Genomic DNA, 23,256 nt, shown 5'->3' on the forward strand with positions numbered 1-23,256 from the left:
ATGTGCTGCTTGGTCAGACTCTCTGAACCATTTGAACTCTGGCTTCCTCACCTGAATTCTTGCAAGGACTTTTCTTTTTAGTGTGGGCTAAGGAGAAGTGTGTGTGAGGACCGGCCACCTCCGGTGTGAATGACATCAGGGCCAGCCTTTGAGACTCCCCAGCACCGCCCTTTGGGAATCATTCTGCCTCCTGTAGAGAGCAGGTCCCAAGCTGTCCCATATCCTGTCGTTTTCTTATAACTACAGCAGACTTCTGCCGACTGGCCTTTGCAGCTCCCACTCGTTACTGTCAACATTTCCCAGCTAGTTAGTGGATAGGACTTGACCTGTTGCCCCACTGGTTTTCCCGTCAGTTCAGGTCTCCCGTGGCCGGGCTTCCCTCCCTGTCTGATGTAACCGTTTTGTATGCGTTTGTAGTCACAATCCAGTCTTAGTGTGCCCTGCCCCCACTTCCTTTCCCCAGTGTCTCTCTCCTGTGGCCTAGCACTCTAATCTCCCTACATTTCTTTTGGATTTTAGATCCATGTGACATGACCGTGTTCCTGCTTTGATGCAGTTATGTCATTATCAGGGAAAATGTGAAAGGTTATATATTTGGCTCCATTTCCTGACTCGTCATCAGTCAACAGATAGTTATTTTCTACTAAAGGTCTTGCCCAATGCTGTACTAAGCATGTCAAGGTAATACAAATGAGGTATTACGGTCCTTTCTCAAATGGTACTGAAAATCTGGCTGGAGAATTACCACACATAGAACAATTTAAGAACAAGCATTTTTCTGCTAAATATGTGGGGCTCTCGAGGGCAGGGGCCCCGTTTACATTTATCCTCGAATTCCTGTGTTTGTAGGTGTTCAGAAGATGGTGTGTGGAAGAATGGATGGAAGAACAAGTGTTCAGTTCCTGTTGTGTTAGGGAGTTTACCCAGTATACTTCTTGTTTTAATTTTCACAACCGAAGGTTTATGTATTACTGCTGACATTCCATACCTCTCTGTGCCCCATCCCCCCTTCCTGGGAAGCTAAGACCCTAACAGATTAAGTGTCTGGCCCAGGGTCTCACAGCTATCATGTGGTAGAGGCAGGATGAATGATAGGATGGTAAGTGACAATTCAGGGAAGAGAAGGAGAAGTTTGTGTCTACTGCCAGTTCTAGCCCCTGGCCAAGAAGGACATCTCCTTTCCTGCTCAGCCTCCTTGGCCCTCAGCCCTCTGGAGAGATCTTCTCTGTCCAGTAACCTCTCATCCCCTTCTTTCTGCGGTGTAGGTTGGCTATCAAGCAGGGAGCAATGGCCAGCCCCTTCCCTCGCAGTACATGAACGATCTGGACAGCGCTTTGGTGCCGGTGATCCATGGAGGGGCCTGCCAGCTCAGTGAGGGCCCCATCGTCATGGAACTCATCTTTTATATTCTGGAAAACATCGCATAGACAGAGAGGACTTCATTTTTTTCTGTTCAGACCTGTTGCAACAGCAGTCATACCCAAATCATTTGCACTTTAGAACTGGAAAATTAAGATTTTGTTAACACTATTAATGGGGGAGGGGGTGGGGTGGGGGTTTGGGGGACGGGGTGGGAAAGGGTGGTTGGGGGGACAGATGTTCCATAGTTCTAAGTCTTCTATGCATTGTCCACCGAGAAGATCTGGGCAGCTTCTGTTACTGCACCACAGTTACGCTATCCTCGCAGCTAATCCCCTTCTGTTACTGTTTAGACAAGAGTTCTGCTCCTCTGTTTTAAGACTTAACTTTTGGTCTTGTGCTCAGAAATGCTCAAATGGGTACAGCCATCACCAAGGGTGGGGTGGGAGGGCAGAGGGGAAATAAAAAATGAAGCATCAGTCTTGAACTCTTTGTACAGAATGGATATAAAAAGGACAGTTTCATGCTGATCTTGTCCCAGTTACATCACAGCGACTTCAAGTAGGAGTCACACTTAGATTTTTTGTTTTTACTAGATTATTTATTGAAGTGAATCAAAGACCCAAAGGATTATCTCTCTTCTATCCAAGGAAGGGCGACTCAGTGTAAATGAGGTCACCTGGATAGTACAGCGAAGTACAGGATCTCTCAAGATCTGCCAGAGTGGATGAGACACTGAATTGGGCCTTTCTGTGAAAGCTGACAGAATATACCCAAGACATTTTTAGTTATAATATACACTAGAGGTATTTTATTTTATTTTATGCCATGCTCTGCCGCTTGCAGGATCTTAGTTCCCTGACCAGGGAATCGAACCTGGGCCCTGGCACTGAAAGTGCAGAGTCCCAACCACTGGACCACCAGGGAATTCCCTACACTATAGGTATTTTAAAAAATATTTTATTGAGAAATAATTTAAACTTCCAGGAAAGTGGCAAGTTAAAAAAACCACCACCATCACCACCACCTATGTATGCTTTACCCAGATTCAGCTGTTGTTCACAGAGTAACTCATTTGCTTTATCAGTGTTCCTTTCTTTCCTTTTCTCTCTCCATAAAAAATTGAGGCACTTGAGAGTAAGTTGCATACATCATAGCCCTTTATCCCTAAATACTTTAATGTTTGTTTCCTAAAAATTAGCACATTTTCTTATATAACCATAGGACAGTTCTCAACTTCGGTGTGATACTTTAACCTACCATCTGTCCAATAATGTCCTTCACAGCATCTTTCCCCTCCAGTGAAGCTTCCAGCATGATAAGACAGACATGGTAAGTTGCTGTCGTGACTCACCTTTATCTTTTATGTCATTGATATTTTTGGTGAATAAGGTTCCTCCAACTCATTTCTTAATAGAAAATGCCTCATTTTGCATTCAGTTGGTACTTCCTCATAATTAGGTGAATTACACATTGTTGGCTACAATCCTACCTAAGTGATGTTGTGTCCTTCTTAGGACATCACATCAGGGGTCACTTAATGTCCTTCTGCCCCTCACTGATGGTAAATTTTCATCACCTGGTCCAAGTGTGGTCCAGTTTGTCCACTGTATGTTTTCCCCCTTGGAACAAATAACCAATACGTGTAGAGATACTTTCAGATCATGCAGATATCTTGCTCACTGAAATTTCCCCTTAGAGTTAGCATTCTCTGATGTTTCCTGTCTGAATTGATCTTTTACTATGATGGCTACAAATGATTTCTCAATTCCAGCACTTCCTCTACCTTTATCAGTTGCACTTGATTATCTATAAGCAAAAGCCCTTCTTTCTTATTTATTCATGTAATTAGTTTTCATTATGGACTTGGGATTACTTTTTGAATGGTTCTAATTCATTATTTTGGCGCTCAAATGGTCTCAGCTTTGGCCAGAGAGAACCCCTTCAGGTGAGCTCCCACATCCTTGTGACATGCTCCTAACATTTTTCTGAACACTTCCTTTTCTGGACTAACAAGATGCCCCAGGGCCATCTTGGGCTAACCCTGTCCCAGCCTTGGAATCAGCCTGTTTGTTTTTTTTTTTTAGAGGAAGTGGTATTAGAAGCCAAGATTTGGTTTACCAAATTATTTACCAAATAATATTATTTGGTTTACCAAATAACATATATGATGCACTCTGATCATTTTCTCCTACATTAAGAATTTATTTTGGTCACAGACCAAATAGATTTCACAACCCCCAGTTTGAAAAACACTGCTCTAGGGCAACTCACTTCCTTGTCACTGGCATCTTCTAAACACCCAGGCCAAGCGAGAGGTTGGTCCCTCTGCAGTGAAAGCACAACTCCAAGGAGCCCCTGGAAGCTAGTGTGGGCCCCTGAGACAGTGAGAGGCTGCTCCTCAGCGGCTGGAGCTGGGCTTAGCACTTGGCAATTACAGGCTGTGGAACTACGTTTAGGGCAACAGCTGTTTTCTGAGGCTCAAGTGTGTCTAGCTAGGTTTAGTGCTCTTCCATGGTGGGGGAAATCTACATTCTACATCTGCCTCTCCATAGCCTTCGCTGATGGTGGCTGCAGAGAGCTGGGATTGTGACCTTTTCCGTAGACTTGGAGCTTCTAAGGCAAGAAAAGAATGGATGCCCACCGAACACTAGCTTGTTAAGGACCGAGCCCTGGGACTGTCACCCCCCAAACCTGACAGGCACAGGATGCACTTGTTAATAACAGGGGTATTAATAACAGGGTTAATGATAATAATAGTAGGTATTTGGGTGTAACATCTAGCTTGCTCTAAATATAAATTGGAGCTTCTGTAGGAGCTGGTTCCCTTGGTCCTGTCTTCCCAGAGAAGTTACCTTTCTTCCTGCTCACCTAAGTAGATCCTGCAGTTATACATACCTTCTGGGATCAGTGCAAACTTTTAAATTCCCCTATTCTGGCCCTGCATAGTCAGGTCCATTCTCAATTGCATAAAATGTCCTTTATGTTTAGTAAAATCATATTGTGGAATTGGCCCTAAAATAGCCAAAGCTAGTTTACTGTTTTCCCTTGTTTCACTTTTGTTTTTATACACTGTATGTTGTGTAGAACTGAAACATCACATTTCCAAATAAGGCAGATTCTTCTATAATGTAAACTTAGATTGAGATATAGAGATCCTTATAAAGAGGAACAGAATTGCCATTCTGGTAACATTAAATTTTTAAAAAGTAAATTCTTACCAAATGCTCGGCAATGTAGTTTCTCCATTTCTTTTTATCAACTCTTATCTGAGCACTTACCGGACTCTAGGGCTACAGAAATATGCAACTTTGCCCTGTATACGTTCCCATCTAGTGTCTTCCCTCATGCACAGTGTTTCCTGAATGCTGGTGAGCCCAGAATTTCCAACCGAATTTACTTCTGTCATAACTAGTCATCTGGGGAATAATTTATGCATTTAATGCATTTCAGACAACAAGCAAGCAATCTGCTGAACACTGTTTCTAGAGCAAGTTTGTGATGGTGGTTTCTGTTTTAATAATAATGCTAAAATAATTTTAATAATGACAGTAATGGGATTTGGAGGATTGTAATGTAGCCAGAAGGGATAAGGAGCAGAATAGGAATGATAATGCCCATTTTAGAGTTTGGGAAGCTGAGGCCCAGAGGAGGGAAGAATCTATCTGTGATGGAACTGGACCAGGTGCAAGCTACCTGCCTCTACCTTCTACCAGTCTCAGCCCCACAGTTTCATCTTAAAAGCAGTTGCCTTCACTTAAGGGGCAAGATCTTTTAAGAGCTGCCCACACATACTTGGAAAACAAGCACTCAAAAATTGGGAAGCAACAATGCAGGTTTCAGAATAGTGCTATAAGAAGGGAAAATAATAAAACAAACTAGTCTGCCCTTTAATTGTGAGCAAGACTTCCTGATTCTGAGATAAATTTCTTCCATATTTTATTCAGTTCACTAATTCAGAAGAAAGTGTGCCTTGCACTAAATTGAAAAGAAATTTTAAAATTTAAAAATGATTTGGGTTGTGGCTGGTTCCCAACTGCCCATAAGTCACTAATCTGCGATGCTGAGTTGCTGCATTTGGATAAATCTTAGGTCAAGATGAAGCTGGGCAGGCTCCTCCCATGCCAGTGACCCCTGCGTGCCGTGGCTAAAACAAAGGCCTTTTAAGAACCTTAGTCTCCAAGTCCAGTGGGCGGCTTTGTCTTGCCTCTCTCAGCCTGGAAGTTCTGTTTTCCAAAAAGCAAAGGGCAGTTAAGCAGAATGAAAGTGGACAGGTTATGATGGGAAATCTCTGAGCCACAGAAAACTTCCTATCAAATTTCTAGCAGAGGCCTGAGTTTGGAAATTCCTAGGGCTGGCAGAACCTTCAAGCCCTCTTAGCACTGCTGAGTTGGGTGCACACCCCGAGGTGAAGACTAGGTTGAGTCAGGAACCCTCTTCGCTCTAGGCCACCTTATGAGGGCTGACAACCCTCCTTTTCATTCTAGATGCCTGCTTGTATGACACAGATATGACTGCATTTGAGGGTTAAGGCTCACATCTGTGGAATTTTTGGTAGTTCGCTCTGGTAGGTAAGTAAGACTGTCCAGCAAGCTCTCAGGAAAGTGATTTGTTGTCCCTGCTCTGTTACCCGCTATAAGCTCTGCTCTTAAGGGCAGGGAAGCATGGTCCAGCTCCATCCCAGAAAAAGACACACACACAAAAGCTCAGTCCCCGCGCTGTGCATTTGCAATACTATAGTGATCAGTAAGTGGAATGTATCTGCTTTACAGTAAAGCCTTAAAAAATTATCTTCAGGAATGCTTTGTTGAACTTAATGCTTCAAAAAAAGGGGAAGAAAGATGCGGTATTAAAGTTTATTTCTAAGAGATGTAGAATATTGCAGTTTTGAACATTAAATCTATCGCAACTATAAATCCCTCCATTATCTCCATCCATTCAGAAAAACAAAGCCAAAGAATTTCTTGGGAAGAAACTAAGGGATTTCCCTAGGTGATTAGCTGAAGAGGCAAGGCTTCCCCTGCCCTGTCTCAAAAGAGGAAGCCATAGCAGCAGTTTGTCAATTAACAAATGTTACTGCCACTCTGGCTTTTAAAAAGTGACAGGGAGCAGCAGGGCTTTTGTTTAGGACTTTGATGGTTACTTTGTGAGGAGAGTGTAAATCCCCTACAATGAATTAATTAGACCTAGTTTCTTAAATAAAATCAGCTACATAATATATATACACGTATATATATATATTTTTTCTTTCCTAGTTAACATAACATTCTTTCAGTCTTAGGTACATGGACCAAACCCAAGACAACCCTACCCTTACTTCCCACCACACAGTCCTGAACAAACTTCCACTGAGAGCTTTGAGAAGCAGGGAGGCTAGTGCAGCAGCTGTCTGTCAGGAACCAAGGCACAGGCACAGGCAGGGCAGGGGTAAACTGAGTTGTGTGGGATAGGCTGCCACTGGCCACCTGGAGTCACGGAACCCTGCCCCCACCCTAAGCAGGGGGTGTGGCGGGGTGTCCAGATCACACTCGAGTTTTCCCATCCCTTACAGTTCTATCATCTTTTAAAGGCACATCTAGAAATGGTGCAACTGGGGGCTCGGGTAAGCTGCAAGCAGTTGCTACCCAGGGGTTAAGGGGTTACAAGACTCCATGGCAGAGCAGTGAGGCTGTCCTTGCCCTCCCCCAGATGGAGGGGTAGGGGGAACCTTGGAATCCAGCCTGTTTGGGTGGAGGCCTGGGGAGGGGCCAGCAACAGGAAAGACTAGGGCTGTGGTCAGTGATGCAAGTACTTAACAGGTCTTTGGTGCTTGTGTAGCAGCATCTCCTTTATGTACAATGACCTCTGTAGCCAGCAGAGCTGGGGGTGGGAAAAGCTGGAGAGGAATTGCTGGCCTGACTCCACTCCCTACATTGACCCTCTGTTGCACACGGGCACAAAGCACAGGAAGTCTAAACTGCAGTGAAAGTACAAGTAGATTTTAGAAAGCGTTTCCTGAAGACAGACCTGGGAAAGTTAACTTCCTTCCCCGGTTCTACTGAAGATCATGAGACACTGAGCCTGAGCGCTACCCAACAGTTTTGCCTCTTGGTCTTCCTCACAGATGAGAAATTCCTAGGCTTTCTCCTTAGATATGAGTTGAGTACTGGAAGGGTCCATGGGGGGCCCAGGCAGTGAGCAGGGGACAGAGGTTCCAAGGGCCCAGAGAGCTGCCCACCTCACAGGCCCCTGGGCTCCAGGACCAGCCAGTTCTCGGTGACCATCTGCACGTCCTGGCCACTCAGAGGCTCCCGCAGCCTCACCTTCACCTCCAGCTTGCCCCCAGTGGGCTTCCTTCCGTCCAGGACCTGTGAGGACCACGGAGAGGGAGATGGTAACTGAGGGGAAAGGGGTGGGAAGCAGGCAGCTCCCCTATGCTCACAGGTGAGGAGAGAGAGGGGCTAAAAGCATCCTGCATCTCAACACAAGAGTCTCCATTTCAGGACAACCCCACCCTCCTGCTGTTTGGTGGTGGTGGTTTTAGGTAAGTCTTATAAAAAAAGTCGTATGTAAATCCAAATAAGCACCAATGCTCTGAAGTGGAAGTGAGGAACCTAGAGCTCTGCTTACTCAGTTTTCCCCACAGTCCCCTTGGCAACTCCTGGAAGAAATGCTCTGGCTTCAAGGTGCAGCCTGAAAAACTACGAGCCCAAACCTTCAGTTCACAGATGACCCAGAGAGAAGTGAATGATACCGTCACACAGCCACTGTGCAGCAAGGTCAGGACTTGCTTGTCTTTCCAGCTGCCATGCTGCTTCCCTCCTATGCAGGAGAGGGGGCGGCTGGAGTTCAAAGCAGTGCTACAGGCTTGTGAAGTCTAACCAGCCTCACTGGGGCTGATACAAAGCAGGTCCCACTTAAGAACTCCCCCAAACAGGCAGAGGCAATGTAGTGGGAAAAGCCCCAGCCTACGAAGGCATCAGCCAGGGTCGGGCCTAGCCGTGCCAGAGACGCTCTGTACGAGCTTGCGGAACACCCTTCTCCTCCGGGAACCTTAGCTGCCTCGTCATCAGGGGCAAGCTCTGGGAGTCCCTGTGAAATTCAGTGAGTTCAGGGAAGCTTAAGGAGCTGTCTGGGGCTGATTCCTAAACACGGACTAGCTGTGTTCTGGTGGGTCCCTCCTCTGCAAATACATTATCAACTTTATGTCCAGAGCTTGTTCTACTTCATCATGTTGCCAGACAATTGCCTCAACCATAACCTGCCCCCAGACACCCAGGAATTTGTGTGTGCCAAGTTGACAGCCGTGATCAGGCCCCTCAAAAGGCCCCTAATCCACCATCCCTGGGAACCTGAGTAGTGCAGAGCGTCTTGGAAGGATTGTAGCTACTGGGTGACGCTATGAAATTTTCTCAGGCCCGATGAATCTCTTCATTTGTGAAATGGGCATAGCACATACTCTATAGCACACTTATGGATATTTTTAAATTAATGGGCACAAAAAACCTACAACAGGGACTGATGTTCAGTGAACGTTGGCTCCTTTCTTGCCAAGCCCTCCGGTTTGCCCACCCTACCTCCACAATCTCTCTGATCTCACACTCATTCTCCAGACGCTCCAGTTTCAGGTGGGCTGTGCCAACCAGCTTGTCACTTCTGAAGAACGATCTGGAAAGCCAAGAGTCAGCAGAGGATTGGACTGGGCAGGGAAGGTAGAAATGAGCTGGCTAAACCCAGCACAAGAAAACTGAATAGTAGCAGGGGCAGCAGCAGCAACAGAAGCCAATCCTTCCTCCCAGCCCACCTTGGCAGTGTGACTGACCAGAGCCCTCACCCTTTGTGGAAGATTTCAAACTTGATTCCTTTGCTTTGAATCACCCTCCTGAAGCCCCGGTGGTTTCGGTTGATGTTTAGTTTGAAGAGCTGATCAAATTCTGCAAGAGTGAGGAGAAGATAGAGGAACTTGGCTCCCAGGGATTTCCTGAGAAAGTGGAAACTGGCCCAGGGCTGGCCTCCTCTCTCAATCTCAATCTTTCTGCCTGCAATTTGGAGTCACTGCCACCAGAGGGAGGTAGAGAGAGCATTGAGGTCCTGGCCTTGAAGTCCACTTGGACAGTTCTTGTTAGACACAGATCAAACCAAAATGGGAAAGGCTTGGAATTTGGAGTTAGGATTCCTGGATTCAGGTCCTGTTTCCACCATCTCCTTGCTGTGAGGCCCTAAGCAAGTCCCTCTACCTCTCTGAACTTCAGTTTCCCCAATTACCTTAGAGAAGTAGTAATACCTGCCTTTATCTCCTAAGTTGAGAAGACCAAGTAAGATAATATATCTGAAAGCACTCTGGAAACACAAGTGCTGCACAAATATATCAGAGGGTGAGAGGGAGGAGAAAGCAGCCCTCACGTGGGTCCTCACCTGGAGAGTTTGTGTTTTTCACCACAGCTGTTTTGTTTTTTTGAGCCTGGTCCTAAAGCAGTGAGAAGAGAGGAGTCAGGACAGCTTGAAAAAACAGAGATATAGGGCCAGGAACTCTGGGCTACATCAATGCTGAGGGAAGGGACCCATAAAAGGAATGGGCCCAAGGGTCTTCAAACCCCTCCCTATAGCCAGACTCCAGGGATGGGGAGAAATAGAGCACAGGGCCCTGGAAGGGAAGATGGGGTTCACAGGATCCTATTGCTACCTGAATCTCACCGAATTAGGATAGTGGAACTCAAACCGCACAAAAGCATCCAAGTCATCAGGGGTCACCCCTATGAAGGAGAAGCAGGAGTCAGGGTCAGAGGGAGTAGCCAGGAGTCCAGCACTTGATGCAGAGGGAGAGCCGGTGCCTCCCTAAGCAGCCAGGAGTGGAGAGTCTAGACAAGTGCCTCTTAGGGTAGGGGTGGCCCTAGGGCTACCTGGAGGGGCTGGGAGGTTCATTCCCCGGACAACAATCAGATGCATTTCTGTGCTGTTGAGTTCTGCGAAGATCCTAGAGCCAGGAAGCAAGGAGAAAGAGCCCAAAGTGAAGGAGAACAGTAGGAAAAGGTCCCCTCTTCCAGTGGCTGCCTACCCAGCAGGGTGGTGGCCAAGAGGAGAGTGGGCCCAGGGAAGCAAAGCTTGTCTGAGTAGAAGCAGCAGAGCTGGCGTGCAGACCTCGGTCTGTGACCCCTAGTCCAGGGCTCCTTCCCCAGCCACCACACAGCTCTGAGCCCCTCCTCACAGACAGGCACCATGTCCTACTGCTCCCCAGCCCCAGGGCCTACGTCAGGGTCAGTCAAGCCTGGGAAGCCTCACTCAAGGGGCCTAAGTCTCCACCCCTGCCTCCCAGCTTCTTGCCCAGTCCCTGCCTGGAGCCACGGTCTCCCTTAGGCTTTGGCACCTCACAGTTTGGAATGTCTTCAACTCAAAGTGGTGGCTGGGAGGGTCAAGGCCCTGGGCCTGGGCCAGCTGCAGGATCTCAAGCTGCTTCTTGCGGTCTTGAGCAAGCTTCTCAAACCTGACAGGGACAGGTGTGCACATGAGCACGGCAGGGCTCATTTTCTGCTCCCCACCCCACAAGCTCCAGCCCCAGCCCCGCACTTACCGGGTAGTCTCGGCCACATTGCCCTGGTGCATAAACTGCTTGGAGAACAGCATACACTTCTGAAAATGGGGGCTCAGAGTGAATCCAGAGTCCAGAGCGGGACCCGCCTAGGTTGGCCTTCGAGGCCTGACTTCTGAAAGGTCCAACCTTCTGTAGCCTCACCCCTCTCCTCCAACACGTACCTCAAGTTCACTGCTCCCAAGTCCCATTGCACTTCTTTGAGTTTTTGCTCTTTCCTCTCCTGAGGATAGCCATTCCCCTAAATTCCCTTAGCAAACACCCATTCTTCTTTAAAAACTAATAGAAAGGGACTTCCCTGGTGGTGCAGTGGTTAAGAATCCGCCTGCCAATGCAGGGGACACGAGTTCGAGCCCTGGTCCGGGCAGATCCCACATGCCACGGAGCAACTAAGCCTGTGCGCCACAACTACTGAGCCTGCGCTCTAGAGCCTGCGAGCCACAACTACTGAGCCCGCAAGCCACAACTACTGAAGCCTGTGCTCCTAGAGCCCATGCTCCACAACGAGAAGCCACGGCAATGAGAAGCCCACGCACGGCAATGAAGAGTAGCCCCTGCTCGCCACAACTAGAGAAAGCCCACGCGCAGCAAAAAAGACCCAAGGCAGCCAAAAATAAACTAATTAATAAATTTAAAAAAAAAAACCTAATAGAAACATCACTTTAGAAAGCAGACTTGCAGGCAGCCGTTCAGATACACATACACCCAATTATACATCTATGTATATCTTACATATATATATATACACACACACACACATATCTGTCTCCCCAAACACTTCTTCCTCCCATCTTCAAAGTAATTCCCCCTCCACTCTGTTTGAACTTCATAACCACCCTGCAAGAGGGGCACTAATCATCCATTTTACAGATGAGGATAATGTGGTTCAGAGAAGGGAAGTGCCTTACCCAAGATCACACAGCCAAGTAAGGAGAAGAGCTAGAATTTGAATCCTATCTTGCCTTTCACCAAGGGGAAGCTGTGGGCACTGAAAGGGGAGGACAGACAAGCAGTCTACTGACCTCATGTTGCTCCAGAAGCATTTTTTGTAGCTGGGCGTACACCTCCTCAGCCTTCTGAGAGAGTCGCAGGTCCTCATGGTGGATCAGGATGAAGTCACCCTCCTCATCCGTTAAGGGTGAAGGCACCTGCCCAGGTCACAAGGCCCCTCAGGGGCCTCAAGAGTCAGATTATTCCTCTACTGAGCCTAACAGACACAGGAATCCAAACTAAATGTTTCTCCAGCTTCTATTAACCTCCAGTGATGGGAACTCATTGCCTGCCATCCTATCGCAGGCTGCTACAATGCTCTGCTTTCCACTGGCCTTGCCCGGCCTGGTCAGCTCTCACCACAGGCAGCCCCCCCTGGCCTCCCCTGGCCTCTCTTGGGGTCATGGGACAGAGAGACGCATAAGCAAAAGGCTTTCTCAGCTGTCACCACATCCTAGTCAGGTCCCACCTCCTCCAAGCAGCAGCCTTGTTCACAGTCTGCGCGTCAAGCCGGCCACCCACCTCTCTGCCTGAGAAGTCCTGCTGCTCATGAACCAGGCGACACTCACCTTGGAGAGGTCCACAGGTCGGCCAGCTCGCACCTGGGTGATCTGAGCCTCAAGGGATTTGGCCACCCGCAGATGGGCTTTGGCCTGCTCCAGGTCCTGGCCACGCTTGGCCTGCAGGGCTGCCCGCTGGTACTGCAGTTTCCGTGCCTGCAGCAGGGCCACCTGCTCTCGCACTGGAGGGAGGGGACACTGGTTAGAGCCATGCCTGCCTCTCACTAGAGCTTTCACTCCTCCATCCCTCTTCTCCCCGACTCACCAGCTGGACTCAGTGACTCCTTAGAACTCGAGGCTTTGGGCTCAGGCAGGGGCCGGGATGAAGGGACCAGAGGCTGTGCTGGCTTCTTGGCCACTGGGGCCTGGGCTGGGGGCTCATCCTGCAGGTGCCCAGGAGGCTGTCACAGGAGGCTGTTCCCCACCCCGGCCATGGCAGTTTCCAGACTTGGGGTCTCTTCCTAACACTGTACTACTTACTGTGTGACCTGAAATGAATGGCTTTCCCTCGTGGGCCCTAGAGAGTCTCAGGGCTAGAAGAAGCCTCAAAAGCTCTCTGAGCTAACCTCCCAACATGAGACAGCAGGGTAATGGGGATCAAACCTGGGCTCTGGAGTCAGAAACACCTTGGTCTGAATCCAGCTCTGCTAATTCCTAGCTGGGTGCCCTTGCCCAAGTTTTTTCTCTGTAAAGTAGAAGAAAGAATAGCTACCTCGCTGGGCTTGTTAGTATGGGCACCAGTGTTTGGGTTCACCCCTCACCTGGTGTTTCCCCCCACCAACCCCTGGAGCCTCGGGCACTCAGCCAAACCTTGTCCTCGTCCTCATCGTCCTCTGCGGGGGCTGCATCCTCTGAGGAGGCCAGTTTCTGGGCAGCTGCTAAAGTAGCTGCCACCACATCCTCTTCAGTACCCATAGTGGGCTCCCAGCCAGGTATAGGGGGGAATCCTGTAGAAGAGAGACAACTGGGAGAGGGTTCGGGTAGCCTTGGGGAGGCACCAGATTGCTGCTGGTCCTGTGTGGGTCCTCCTGGGCATGGCTGGGATGGGTGGCTCCCCCAGAGCGGAGGCAGATCTGTGAGAAATCATTTCCCCTTCCCCCCATCCTGCTCAGGGACCTCATAAGACCCCAGGCCAAGCCCCACTCACCTGGAGGAACAGGCAACTCAGCAAAGTCAACTTTCCGTCCTGCTCGGTGGGCTCGAATGGCATCTTGATATTGCTGCAAGGGAAGGAAGGGAGGGACTGATGGTGGGCAGCAGTCTGCAGGCTCCACTCAGGGAGAGACAGGAAGAGGACAAAGACAGCAGCCCCAGGAGGAAAAAGAGCTCCAGAGAGAGACAGATAGATGAAGACTCAAAGACCAGGGAGCAGACAGACAGCAGCCAGCCCAGGAGGGAGGCTGCAGGCCCACCTTGGCAATACGCTCGTGCATCCGGGCCTTGCGCTCATCCCCACTGCCCCGAGCCTGGGTGCCTGCCTCACGGTACTTGTTCAGCCTCTGCTGCAGGGCGTCTAGCACTGTCTGTGGCTCAGTAGGGGCCACTTGAAAGGAGAAAGGAGATGGCCTCAGCTCTGCCTGCCTCCCCCCAGGCCCCCACTCCATAGTCTCATCATCCAGTCCTACCTGGGGTGGCCGGGATGTCAGGGGCCATCACTGGCTGCACTCGCTCCACTGCTGGGTGTGCATCTGAGGGTGCTGTGGAGGCCTTGGAAGCCTGTGGGCGGGGCTTCAGGTCTGGGGGACCCAGAGCAGAGGTGTAGGTGTGGGTGGGGTGCCTGGTCAGCCCCAGCCCTGAAACTCCTCCCCAGCCCCAGCCCCAGCCTGAGCAGGCTCCCCCCGCCCATTCCCACACTGACCCTCAGGTGCTGGGGGCATGGCACTCAGGTCCACAGGCTGCCCCTTCTCCAGGGCCTCCAGGACGGCCCCAAATCTCTGCAGTAGGAAGAAAAGCAGGTGTGGGCATAAGCTAGGGAACCCCAAGGATCTGGGCTGAAAAACTGCCCCTCAGGCCAGTCTCACTGAAGCCCAGTCGAGCTGTGTGACCTTGAGCAGGTCACCGCCCCATCTGTGAAATGAGGGATTGGACACAGGACCTCTGAACCAGATGCCATACCTTCCCAATCCTCATGAGCTCTCGGGCACGATCTAGGTCTCCAGCCCGCTTGGCGTTCAGGGCAGCCACTTTGTACTCTCTCTGTCGGGCCAACAGCAAGGCCCGTGGGTCTGGGTCTGAATCTGGGGGGCCAGAAATACTAGGGCTGCCCAAGAGGCTTGTCTCAGGCTGGGAGGGGTTGTCTATGGAGAAACAAAAAGTCCACAGAGAGGACATGAAGGTCAAAGAAGAAGGTCACCAGTGCCTCCAGGTCTGGTTGGCCTGAGGACCTCTTAGGGAAGGTGTGACGGACAGCAAGGGAACAATGGCAGGATGGGGAGGCAGGCCTTGGGCTCTGACCTTGGGAACCAGGATGGGATTTGACTCTCTCCAGATACCTGGCTCCACGGAGGGGGGAGCTGGGGGTTCTGCTTCAGGGCTCCTGTTGGTTGTTTCCTGAGGGGCCAGGGGCCTCTTGCCCAAGGCCACCGGAGGTGGGATCTCATCCTCACTGATCTTCCTGCCTTTCCTCACAGCAGCCAGCTGGGACTCCAGAGTCTGAGGGAGAGAAGAACCAGAAACCTAGCCAGCCATCACGGCCTGGACCCTGCTCAAAGACAGGCCAAGGATCCTTCACGTCCGCGAGGCTGGCGGGGAGGCTTCCCCTCTGCTGCCCCAAGCTCCTCCTGTGCCTCACCCTCTGCCCTCACTGCCCTCAGCCCCACTACCAGCCCTGCTCCCCGGCCGAGCCCAACCCACCTTCAGGCCGCGCTCACAGCGCCTGGCTTTGGCTGCTTCACCTGTCTCCTTGGCACTGGCCACGGCCTCCTGGTAGTTGTGGATCCGATCCTCCAGCAGAGCCTGCAGCCCCTGAGGCCCTGCAGCCTGTAGATACTTGAGTTCAGGGCCTGGCCACTCCAGGGCCAGCTAGGCCCTTGCTGCTCCCTCCCTGCAAGGAAGCTGCCCCGGAAAACGAAGCTCTTGGATTCAAGGAGAAGGAAGAACCTAAAAGCCTCAAGGTGGGAGGCAAAGACTCACTGGAGAGGCCAGAGGCCATGTCAGAGGCAAACAGAGAGGCCCAGACAATCTGTGGAGGCCAGGAAATGGCTGCAGGGGGCGGTCTGGGAGAACAGAGAGGCCTTTGAGGCCGGCAACCACCAAGGAGTTTCTTGGGCTCAGCCTCTGCTCGGGGCAGCTGCTGAAAGAGGGCCCTGGAAAGGGTTACCACAGTCTTCCTAGGCAAGCCATGCTCCGTGTGTGTTATACATGGACATGCAGGCACAAAGGACGTGGACAAAGGCACACTGGACCCCTCCAGAACCCACCTGAGCCGCTGGGACTGAAGCTGTTAGGAGAGCTGTCTGCACTGGAGGTTCAATGTTTTCCTGTTCCTTCTCCTCAGAGCCACCTGGGCTGGCTGTCTCGTCGCCATCCAAGGGCCCAGCCTCCTCATCTGCACCCAGGACCTCCTGCAGCTCAGTCTGGGGAAACACAAGTCCCAGGAGCTGGGGAGCCTCATGACCATACCCACGACAGGACCTGAGAATCAAGGACACTCTCCCCCAGCAGTATTTCCCAGTATCGCTCACTGTGCCTGAAAGTCCCCTTTACCAAAACACTCCTTTAATCTGACCAGGGATAGGCTTGAAATCAGTGAAGCCTCCAAACCTGAGAATCCCCAAGTACAGAGCTCAGACCACACATCAAAGGGGACACATCTCACAGCATACAGTCAGGAAAAGGGCCCACGAAGGGCAAGGCGCTCAGTCAACATCAGAGCACACAGAGGGAAAAACCCCAGGCCTCCTCCACAGGCTTGACCACAGAGCCCTCCACCACCAGCCCGGCAGACGCACCAGCAAGTCTGCATCCTCCTCCAGCCCTTCCTCCTCCTCCTCCTCCTCCACATCCCGCATACAGTCCGCCGCCAACTTCTCGATGTGGGCCATAGGCAGGGGGGCTGGGGGAAGAGGGTCACAACAACTCAGAAAAGATTCCCAAGGAGTAAAGGAGGGTCTTCAATCCACTGAGCTGGCAGACACACCCAGGTAGAAATCCTCCTTCCCTCCCACAGCCAAAGTCCCACCTCTGCTCTTCCTTTATGACCCAGCGCAGAAGACCCTCAGCAGGGAAACCTTTCCAGGCCCTCCAACAGGAACAAGCTGCTCCCTTCTTGGCACTTTTGCTGTGGTAGTTATTCACAGACATATCCATCCATTCCCCCTAACCACACCTTTCACATATATATAAAGATTTTTAACATTCATTTGAGCTTCACAGTAATTCTGCAAGATAGGTAATACTGGGAATTCCTGGCGGTCCAGAGGTTAGGACTCCGCACTTTCACTGCCAAGGGCCTGGGTTCGATCCCTGGTTGGGGAACTAAGATCCCACAAGCTGTGCAGTGTAGCCAAAAAAAAAAAAGAAGACAGGTAATACTATCCACATTTTAGGTATGAGTAAACTGAGAACTTGATTAATTTTCCTAACATTGCAATCCTGGTAAATGGCAGAGCCAAGATTCAAACCCAGGCTCATCAAACCCAAAGCAGGTTTGGACTGAGAGAGAAGTGATGGCCGTCATTCTCCCAGACCAGTGAGCCCCTTCTTGGGTCCTCTCCTTGTCCTCAGCTCAGGAGCACATGGGATGGGAGATGGTTCTAAGGGTTCCTGGTTTAGACCCTCTGACCCTCCCAGGCTTCAGGTCTCTGTCCTCTTCCAAGCTGGGGAGGGAGATACCACTTATTCATTCACTTGACACAATTTCTGTGCACTCATTATGTGCCCAATTCAGTCTGTGCTGAGCCCCTAGTCTATACCAGGCCCTGGCTAGGGCTAAGGATAGGGACCTGAGTCAGCCTGCGACTCAGACTGCTGACTGTCCACAAGGGAGAGGGCGCAGTCCAGAAAGGAGTGAGCTCCCCATCACACAGGCAAGTGAGCAGGGCAAGATGGCCTCTTGGTGGGAATGCTGCAGAAGGGACATGGATATCAGAAGGACCGGATGATCTGGCCGGCTCCCCACAGCTGTGAGGAGAGGACCCTCCCCACCCCCTGCAGAGCCCACCTGGTCCCAGCATCAAGTGCTCCAAACTCACCCTGCCCCTTGGGTGCTGGCTTCTTGCCTGTGGTCCCTGCTTCTCCAGTGAGGGCCAGCAGCTCAGCCTCCAGGTCCCCATCATCTTCAGTCTCCTCCATCCCCAGCAGCATGTCCTCAGGGCTGAACTCCATAAACAGCCCAAGCTGAGAGGAGACACACGAGGCAGAAGGTGGAGCCCAGCCCCAGAGCCAGCCTCCAGGAGCTCAGCGGCTCCTTCGCTGTCTGTGGGGCCTAATGTGCAGAAAGGGAAACTGAGGCCTGCAACATTACCCCCTGGGACACTTATCTCCCTGGTGACTCTACAAAGAACCCAGTAAGACAACACTACCATTATGATTACTAACAACAATAACAGCACTAGCTGCCAGGCAGGGTATGTAGTAGCACTCTATGTGATTATCTCAGTTACTTCTCATAATCCTGAGATACGTCCTATTTTCTTTTAAATTGTGGTAAAACACATGTAGCATGAAAACTACCATCTTAACAATTTTTAAGTGTAGAGTTCAGTGGCGTTAAGTACATCCACATTGTTATGCAGCTATCACCACCATCCATCCAAAGAACACTTCTTATCTTGCAAAACTGAAACTCTGTACCCATTAAACAACTCCCCATTTCCCCCCCCTCACCCCCTGGTAACCACTATTCTACTCTTTGTCTCTGAATTTGACTACTCTAAGTAAAGGTAGGTCCTATTTTTATCTCCATTTTCAGATGAAACTGAGACAGCCTTGTAAGTGGCAGAGCTAGAATTTAAAATAAGGTCTTGTGTCTTGAGTCTATGCCCTTTATCCTACCACCTCCCTTACCTGCCTCTTTTAAGACAATAAAAATGGGCTAAGAAGTCTCAGAACTTGCACCCAGAAGAAATAAAGGGAGAAAATTAGAGACCCCATCAGTCCCCGACTTGGGCCACAGCCCAAGTTGTGGGCAAGCAAAGTTGTGGCCCTAAATGAGGAATCCATGAGAGCACTGAGACTCCATCAGAACACCCTAAACTCTGGCAGTTCTTGAACCCTCCAGATCATTCATATGGAGGTGGCCATGGCAGGAGGAAGCCTGGGTTGAAACACACGAGAGTTCAGGCCTCATCTCCCACATGTGTGTGGCAGGGGCGGGTCAGAGGGTCTCTAAGGGTTCTGCCAATTCCAGGAGGCATGGCTCAAAGTCTCTAGATGAACAGGGAAACCACACAGGTGACCCAGTTTGCCCGAGTTGTCAGAGACCCTCGCGCTCAGACTGACCCAGAGGTGAAGGTGAAGGTGAAGGAGGCTGTATATCCGTACCTGCTTGGCAGCTGCCACACCCTGGCCACTGGCCGGAGGGCCCTTCCGAGGTCTTGGCCCTGGCATCTTGGCAGCCTGGACACTTGTCTAGTGGGGAGTGGAAGAGGCTCAGACTGGAGCAGCCTACAAGCCCCGCCCCCAATGGATGTGGTTAGTAAACTCCCAACTCAGAGAAAGAAGGCAATGCTTAACACCCAAGGCTGAAACACCAGCCCTGGAAGTATAGCACTGAAGCAAGCACCATGGAAGATGAAAGGGACGTGGCCACCTGTTAATAGGTTTAAGGGGGGAGTGTGGACACAATAAAAAGTTACCGAACTGACTGACAAATTTGGATTAAACCCAAGTGGTTGAGTGGTGAGTGGCTTAAGAAGGCAGGTTCAGGGAAGTAACTCTAGGTACAGGGTGGGTATAATGCTGGGTAGGATTCAGAAAGGCTCTAAAACTGTGCTGTTAAACACAGTAGCCATATGTGGCTATTTATGTTTAAATTTAATCAAGTTAAAAATCCTGTTCCTCAGCTAGTGGCTACTGTCAGCCAGCACAAATAATGAAGATTTTCATCACTGCAGAAAGTTCTATTGGACAGTTCCGCTCTAGAGAAATCTGACACAGCATTCTGATTCACTCAGAGACCTCACAACCATTCATAGGACCTACTGTGTATCAGAGTGTCCTGGGCTTTGGGAGCGCAAGAATGAATCTGACATGGTGTCAGTCCTCAAAGAACATTTACATGGCGGAGAGTCCCTCATCACTGGACAAAACCCAAACAGGGCTGCGCCAGGGGCCATGGGTGCCCAGGGGCGGCCCCTTACCCAGCAGAGAGAAAAGGCTTCTTGGAGACGGTGGTGCCTGTGCAGAGTTATGAAGATTTTGGGGGGAAGGAAGGGGAATAGGATTCCAAACATAGGGAACAACCTGATAATGGTTCTGAGGTGACAACAGCTTGACCTGCACAGGAAAACTAAACTGGGATTAGTGGGGCATAAAGTGTGAGACAAGAAATGGTACAAGCGAAGCTGAAAATGTGAGCAAGGGGCAAAAGAGAAAAACCTTTAAGCCTAAAGGAGTTTGGGCATGATTCTGAAGGCAATGGACGTGATGCGATCAGGTCGGCGATTCAGAAACATCCCTCTGGCTGCAGAAAGGAAGGAAGTAGGAGGGCGAACCCAGGCTGGAAGCCGTCCCGGCACCGAGCATCTTGCAACGGTCTCGGCGAAAGGGGAGAAGCTGAGACAGCGTGGGGGCGGCGTTGGGGATGGAGAGAAGTGGACCGACTCGAGATAGGGGGTAAAATCAACAGGGCTCGGAGGTTAACTGCATGTGCGCTCACGGGAGGGGGCGCTCAGGATGACTCCAGGCGTCAGATTTCAGTGACTTGGGTGAACGGCTGGCGGTCAACTGAGCGAGTGACACAGAGTGAGCGGGTCAGTGAAACGCGCCAAGTCTGCGGCTCCGGGGGCACCGGGCTGGGGGCAGCGGTGCTGGACCAGGCCCGGGCTCAGGCGAGAGGAGGGCAGGGAGTGCGCAGGGGAGGGGAAGCCGGGGACCCCACTCCCGAGCTGCAGGACGCACCGCCCTGCCCTGCCCAGCCGCCTCCATCTCCCCCGCCGTCCCCTCCTCTTCCCTCGCCAGAGGGCGGGATCGCGGCATACCTCGCGGCGGATCCGAAACCGACCCGGACCTTCTCCCGCCTGGGACCGCCCAGGCCTCCCGCGGCCCCTGGGCCGCCGAAGAAGCCGCAACAGGAAGCGCCCCGGCGGGAGGCGCCTCGGGCTCTAACACGTGACTCCACGACCGGTGCGGCGCCTATTACGCATGCGCAAGGCGAAGTGGGCGTGGCGCTCCAACAGGTGACTCCAAGGGTGGGGTTATCAGCGCGCAGGCGCATTGGGGCAGGTAACGCGAAGCTTTCGCCGAGGGTCGTTGTGCTGTTCAGGGTTGTTCGGCTGCTTGTGCAAATGCAGCAGGTTTGCCCCCTGTCCTTGCCCATTTATTAATACAAGTTCCCCGCCAAGCTTCTCCCTCACTCCCACTCTGAGGCTGTTTGGGCGCAAGCTCGCTTATCTAGCTTCAAGTCCTCGTCCCGCCCCTCGGCGTGGGGGTGAGGATGGTGCAGCCTCCGCCCTAGAGGAGCGGTTTCTGTGCTCACCGTCTTCCTCAGTGTCCTGTGTAACTGAGTCTCTAAGAAAGAGAAATGGGGCTCACCATATTCTTCTTAATCATTCAGCACTTAGATGTACCTTTTCCAGTCAGAAGGCGGGTTGAATACTTAAGATATGACAGGCAGTGTTCATTGCACCTCTTTATAAAGTCACTTCAGACAGTTCTTACTGTCTTTTAACACCAAGTTCTTACCCCCCTACCCTGCAGGGCAATGCAATGCAATTGGAGGGTAGGGGGGAGGAATCTTTCATCTAAAACCTTGCAAATCACTTCCTCCTGCCTATTTCCTAAACTTTTATCTTCCAGTTTCCTTGGACAAAGAGCTTTTCCACCTCCTTATTGCTTTTTGGTGATTTCCTGAAGAAGAGACCGTCTTTACTATTTTAAAATGGAAGGTTCAGGGAACTCCCTGGTGGTCCAGAGGTTAGGACTCTGTGCTCTCACTGCTGAGGGCCCGACTGCAATTCTTGGTCTGGGAACTAAGAGGCTGCAAGCCATAAGGTACAGCAGCCAAAAAAAAAAAAGAATGTTGAAAAGAAATAAAATGGAAGTTTCACTCCCATATTTCTTCTCATTAAACTTTAAAATGTTTTATAATGAAACAGTTAAGACATACAAAAATATACAATATTTCACATTTGCTAGAATGCAAACTCCATAAAGGCAGGAGCTTTTGTTTGTTCTTTAACTTCAGTGTCTAGAGCAGTGCATGGTACACACTAGGCACTAAATAAATAGTTACTATTTCTTGTGTGAATTAACAAATACATGGGCACTTACCACAAGTTTAAGAAAAACCAGTACAATACACTTGAAGCCACCTCGCCACCTCTCATGTTACAACCCTTTCCCAAAGAGATATTCACTCTCCTGAATTTGCTGTTTATTATTCCTGAGCATTTCTACTATGTATGTGTACATCCTTAAGCAAACCATAGTATTTTTTTTTTTGCAAGCTTTGACATTATATCATTGTTATCACTGCAAATATTCTTCAACTCCTTTTTTTACTCGACCTTGTTTTTAGCTTCATCCATTGATACTTACTACTTTTTCATTTCTGTATGTTATCTCACAGTATGAAAATAATTCACTTTTCCAATGGCTTGCCATTACAGTGCTATGAATGTTCTTGTATATAATTCCTGGTGTATACATGTGTTTCTCTAGGGTATATTCCTAGGAGTGAAACTGGGGGCTCATAGGATTTTATAGACTAAATATTTCCAAATTATCTCCAGTGCAGTTGTTCAAGTTTACACTTAACATCAATGGGGCATTTGGCTTCCAATTGTTCCATATCACCATGGAAAGATTTTTTTTTTAATAGATGTGAAAGTGTTTTGACTTGCAGGCCTCTTTTACTATGTTTCCATTTTGTTGGTTGTATTTCTTATTTTGTGGATGCCTTATTTACCCATTTTCCTTTTTCTTATTGTATAATGCTTTAAAATATTCTGATACTGATCCTTAGTCCATTACGTGCAGTTATAAATATATGTGTGTATCTATGTATTTTTTTGAGCTATTAGTTGCAGATGTTATATTTCACTCATGTCTTATCATGATTCTCCTAAGAACAAGGACATTCTCCTACACAACCACAATAATTTATCACACCCACAAAATTTAACATTTACATAATCCTATTACCTAATATGAATATAGTCCATAATAATGCTTATAACTGTATCTCTTAAATCCATGACCCAATCAAGGTTCTTACAGTCTACTTAGCTATTTAGCTCTCATTTCTCTAGTCTCCTTTAGTTTAGAATAGTTTCTCCATTTTTTTCTTCTTTTGTGATATGAATATTTTTGAAGAGGAACCATTGCTTTGTGAATATTTTTCCCTCAATTTTGATTTACCTGATAATTTTTCTCATCAGTAGATTCAGGTCAAACCTTTCTGGCAGGACTATGTCATGGATGATATATTTTCTCAGTAGCTGACATGAGGTTTTAGATGTCAGTTTGTTCTATTGTTGGTTTATCAGAATTAACTTGCAAAGTTATACAAAAAAACCCTACCAAGATTTTAATTGGAATTGATTTATATTTAGAGATTAATTACATTTATTAGATTTATTCCTAGGTACCTTATATTTTCTGTGCCATCTAAGTATTTTT

General features: G+C 49.5%; 2 protein-coding genes and 1 long non-coding RNA gene across 11 annotated transcripts in view; 2 read left to right on the forward strand and 1 right to left on the reverse strand.

Moving 5' to 3' along the window:
* Positions 1–1,536, forward strand: part of ZFYVE9 (zinc finger FYVE-type containing 9) — a 187,430-nt gene extending 185,894 nt beyond the window's left edge. For all 5 annotated transcript variants that reach the window (XM_036833828.1, XM_036833820.1, XM_036833838.1 and 2 more), the window contains one exon: positions 1,266–1,536. In XM_036833828.1, the coding sequence (XP_036689723.1) occupies positions 1,266–1,427 (162 nt within the window). In that variant the 3' untranslated portion in view covers positions 1,428–1,536. The remainder of the gene's footprint in view (positions 1–1,265) is intronic.
* Positions 1,275–20,748, reverse strand: CC2D1B (coiled-coil and C2 domain containing 1B). 5 transcript variants are annotated; one of them, XM_036833959.1, is made up of 25 exons: positions 20,616–20,725; positions 18,958–19,044; positions 17,667–17,811; positions 16,425–16,528; positions 15,894–16,049; positions 15,328–15,453; positions 14,967–15,126; positions 14,590–14,771; positions 14,333–14,408; positions 14,100–14,210; positions 13,887–14,017; positions 13,622–13,694; positions 13,285–13,421; positions 12,740–12,857; positions 12,484–12,656; positions 11,947–12,072; positions 10,907–10,965; positions 10,703–10,819; positions 10,239–10,312; positions 10,033–10,091; positions 9,754–9,805; positions 9,173–9,272; positions 8,916–9,006; positions 7,577–7,706; positions 1,275–1,409 (listed from the first exon to the last, which is right to left on the reverse strand). In XM_036833959.1, the coding sequence occupies exons 2-24, from the start codon at positions 19,021–19,023 to the stop codon at positions 7,578–7,580; spliced, it is 2,565 nt and encodes an 854-aa protein (XP_036689854.1). In that variant the 5' UTR covers positions 19,024–19,044; positions 20,616–20,725; the 3' UTR covers positions 1,275–1,409; position 7,577. The 5 variants fall into 5 exon arrangements, with proteins under 5 accessions (XP_036689854.1, XP_036689848.1, XP_036689834.1 ...); XM_036833953.1 differs by lacking the exon at positions 1,275–1,409 and adding an exon at positions 20,014–20,098 and having other exon boundaries at positions 6,202–7,706; positions 20,616–20,693; XM_036833939.1 differs by lacking the exon at positions 1,275–1,409 and having other exon boundaries at positions 6,202–7,706; positions 20,616–20,748.
* Positions 20,113–21,517, forward strand: LOC118885355. The gene is made up of 3 exons (XR_005017486.1): positions 20,113–20,387; positions 20,596–20,813; positions 21,433–21,517. It is a non-coding gene; the product is annotated as an uncharacterized LOC118885355 (long non-coding RNA).
* The last annotated feature ends 1,739 nt before the right edge of the window (positions 21,518–23,256 follow it).

This window comes from Balaenoptera musculus, chromosome 1, assembly GCF_009873245.2.
Source record: "Balaenoptera musculus isolate JJ_BM4_2016_0621 chromosome 1, mBalMus1.pri.v3, whole genome shotgun sequence".
NCBI lineage: Eukaryota > Metazoa > Chordata > Mammalia > Artiodactyla > Balaenopteridae > Balaenoptera > Balaenoptera musculus.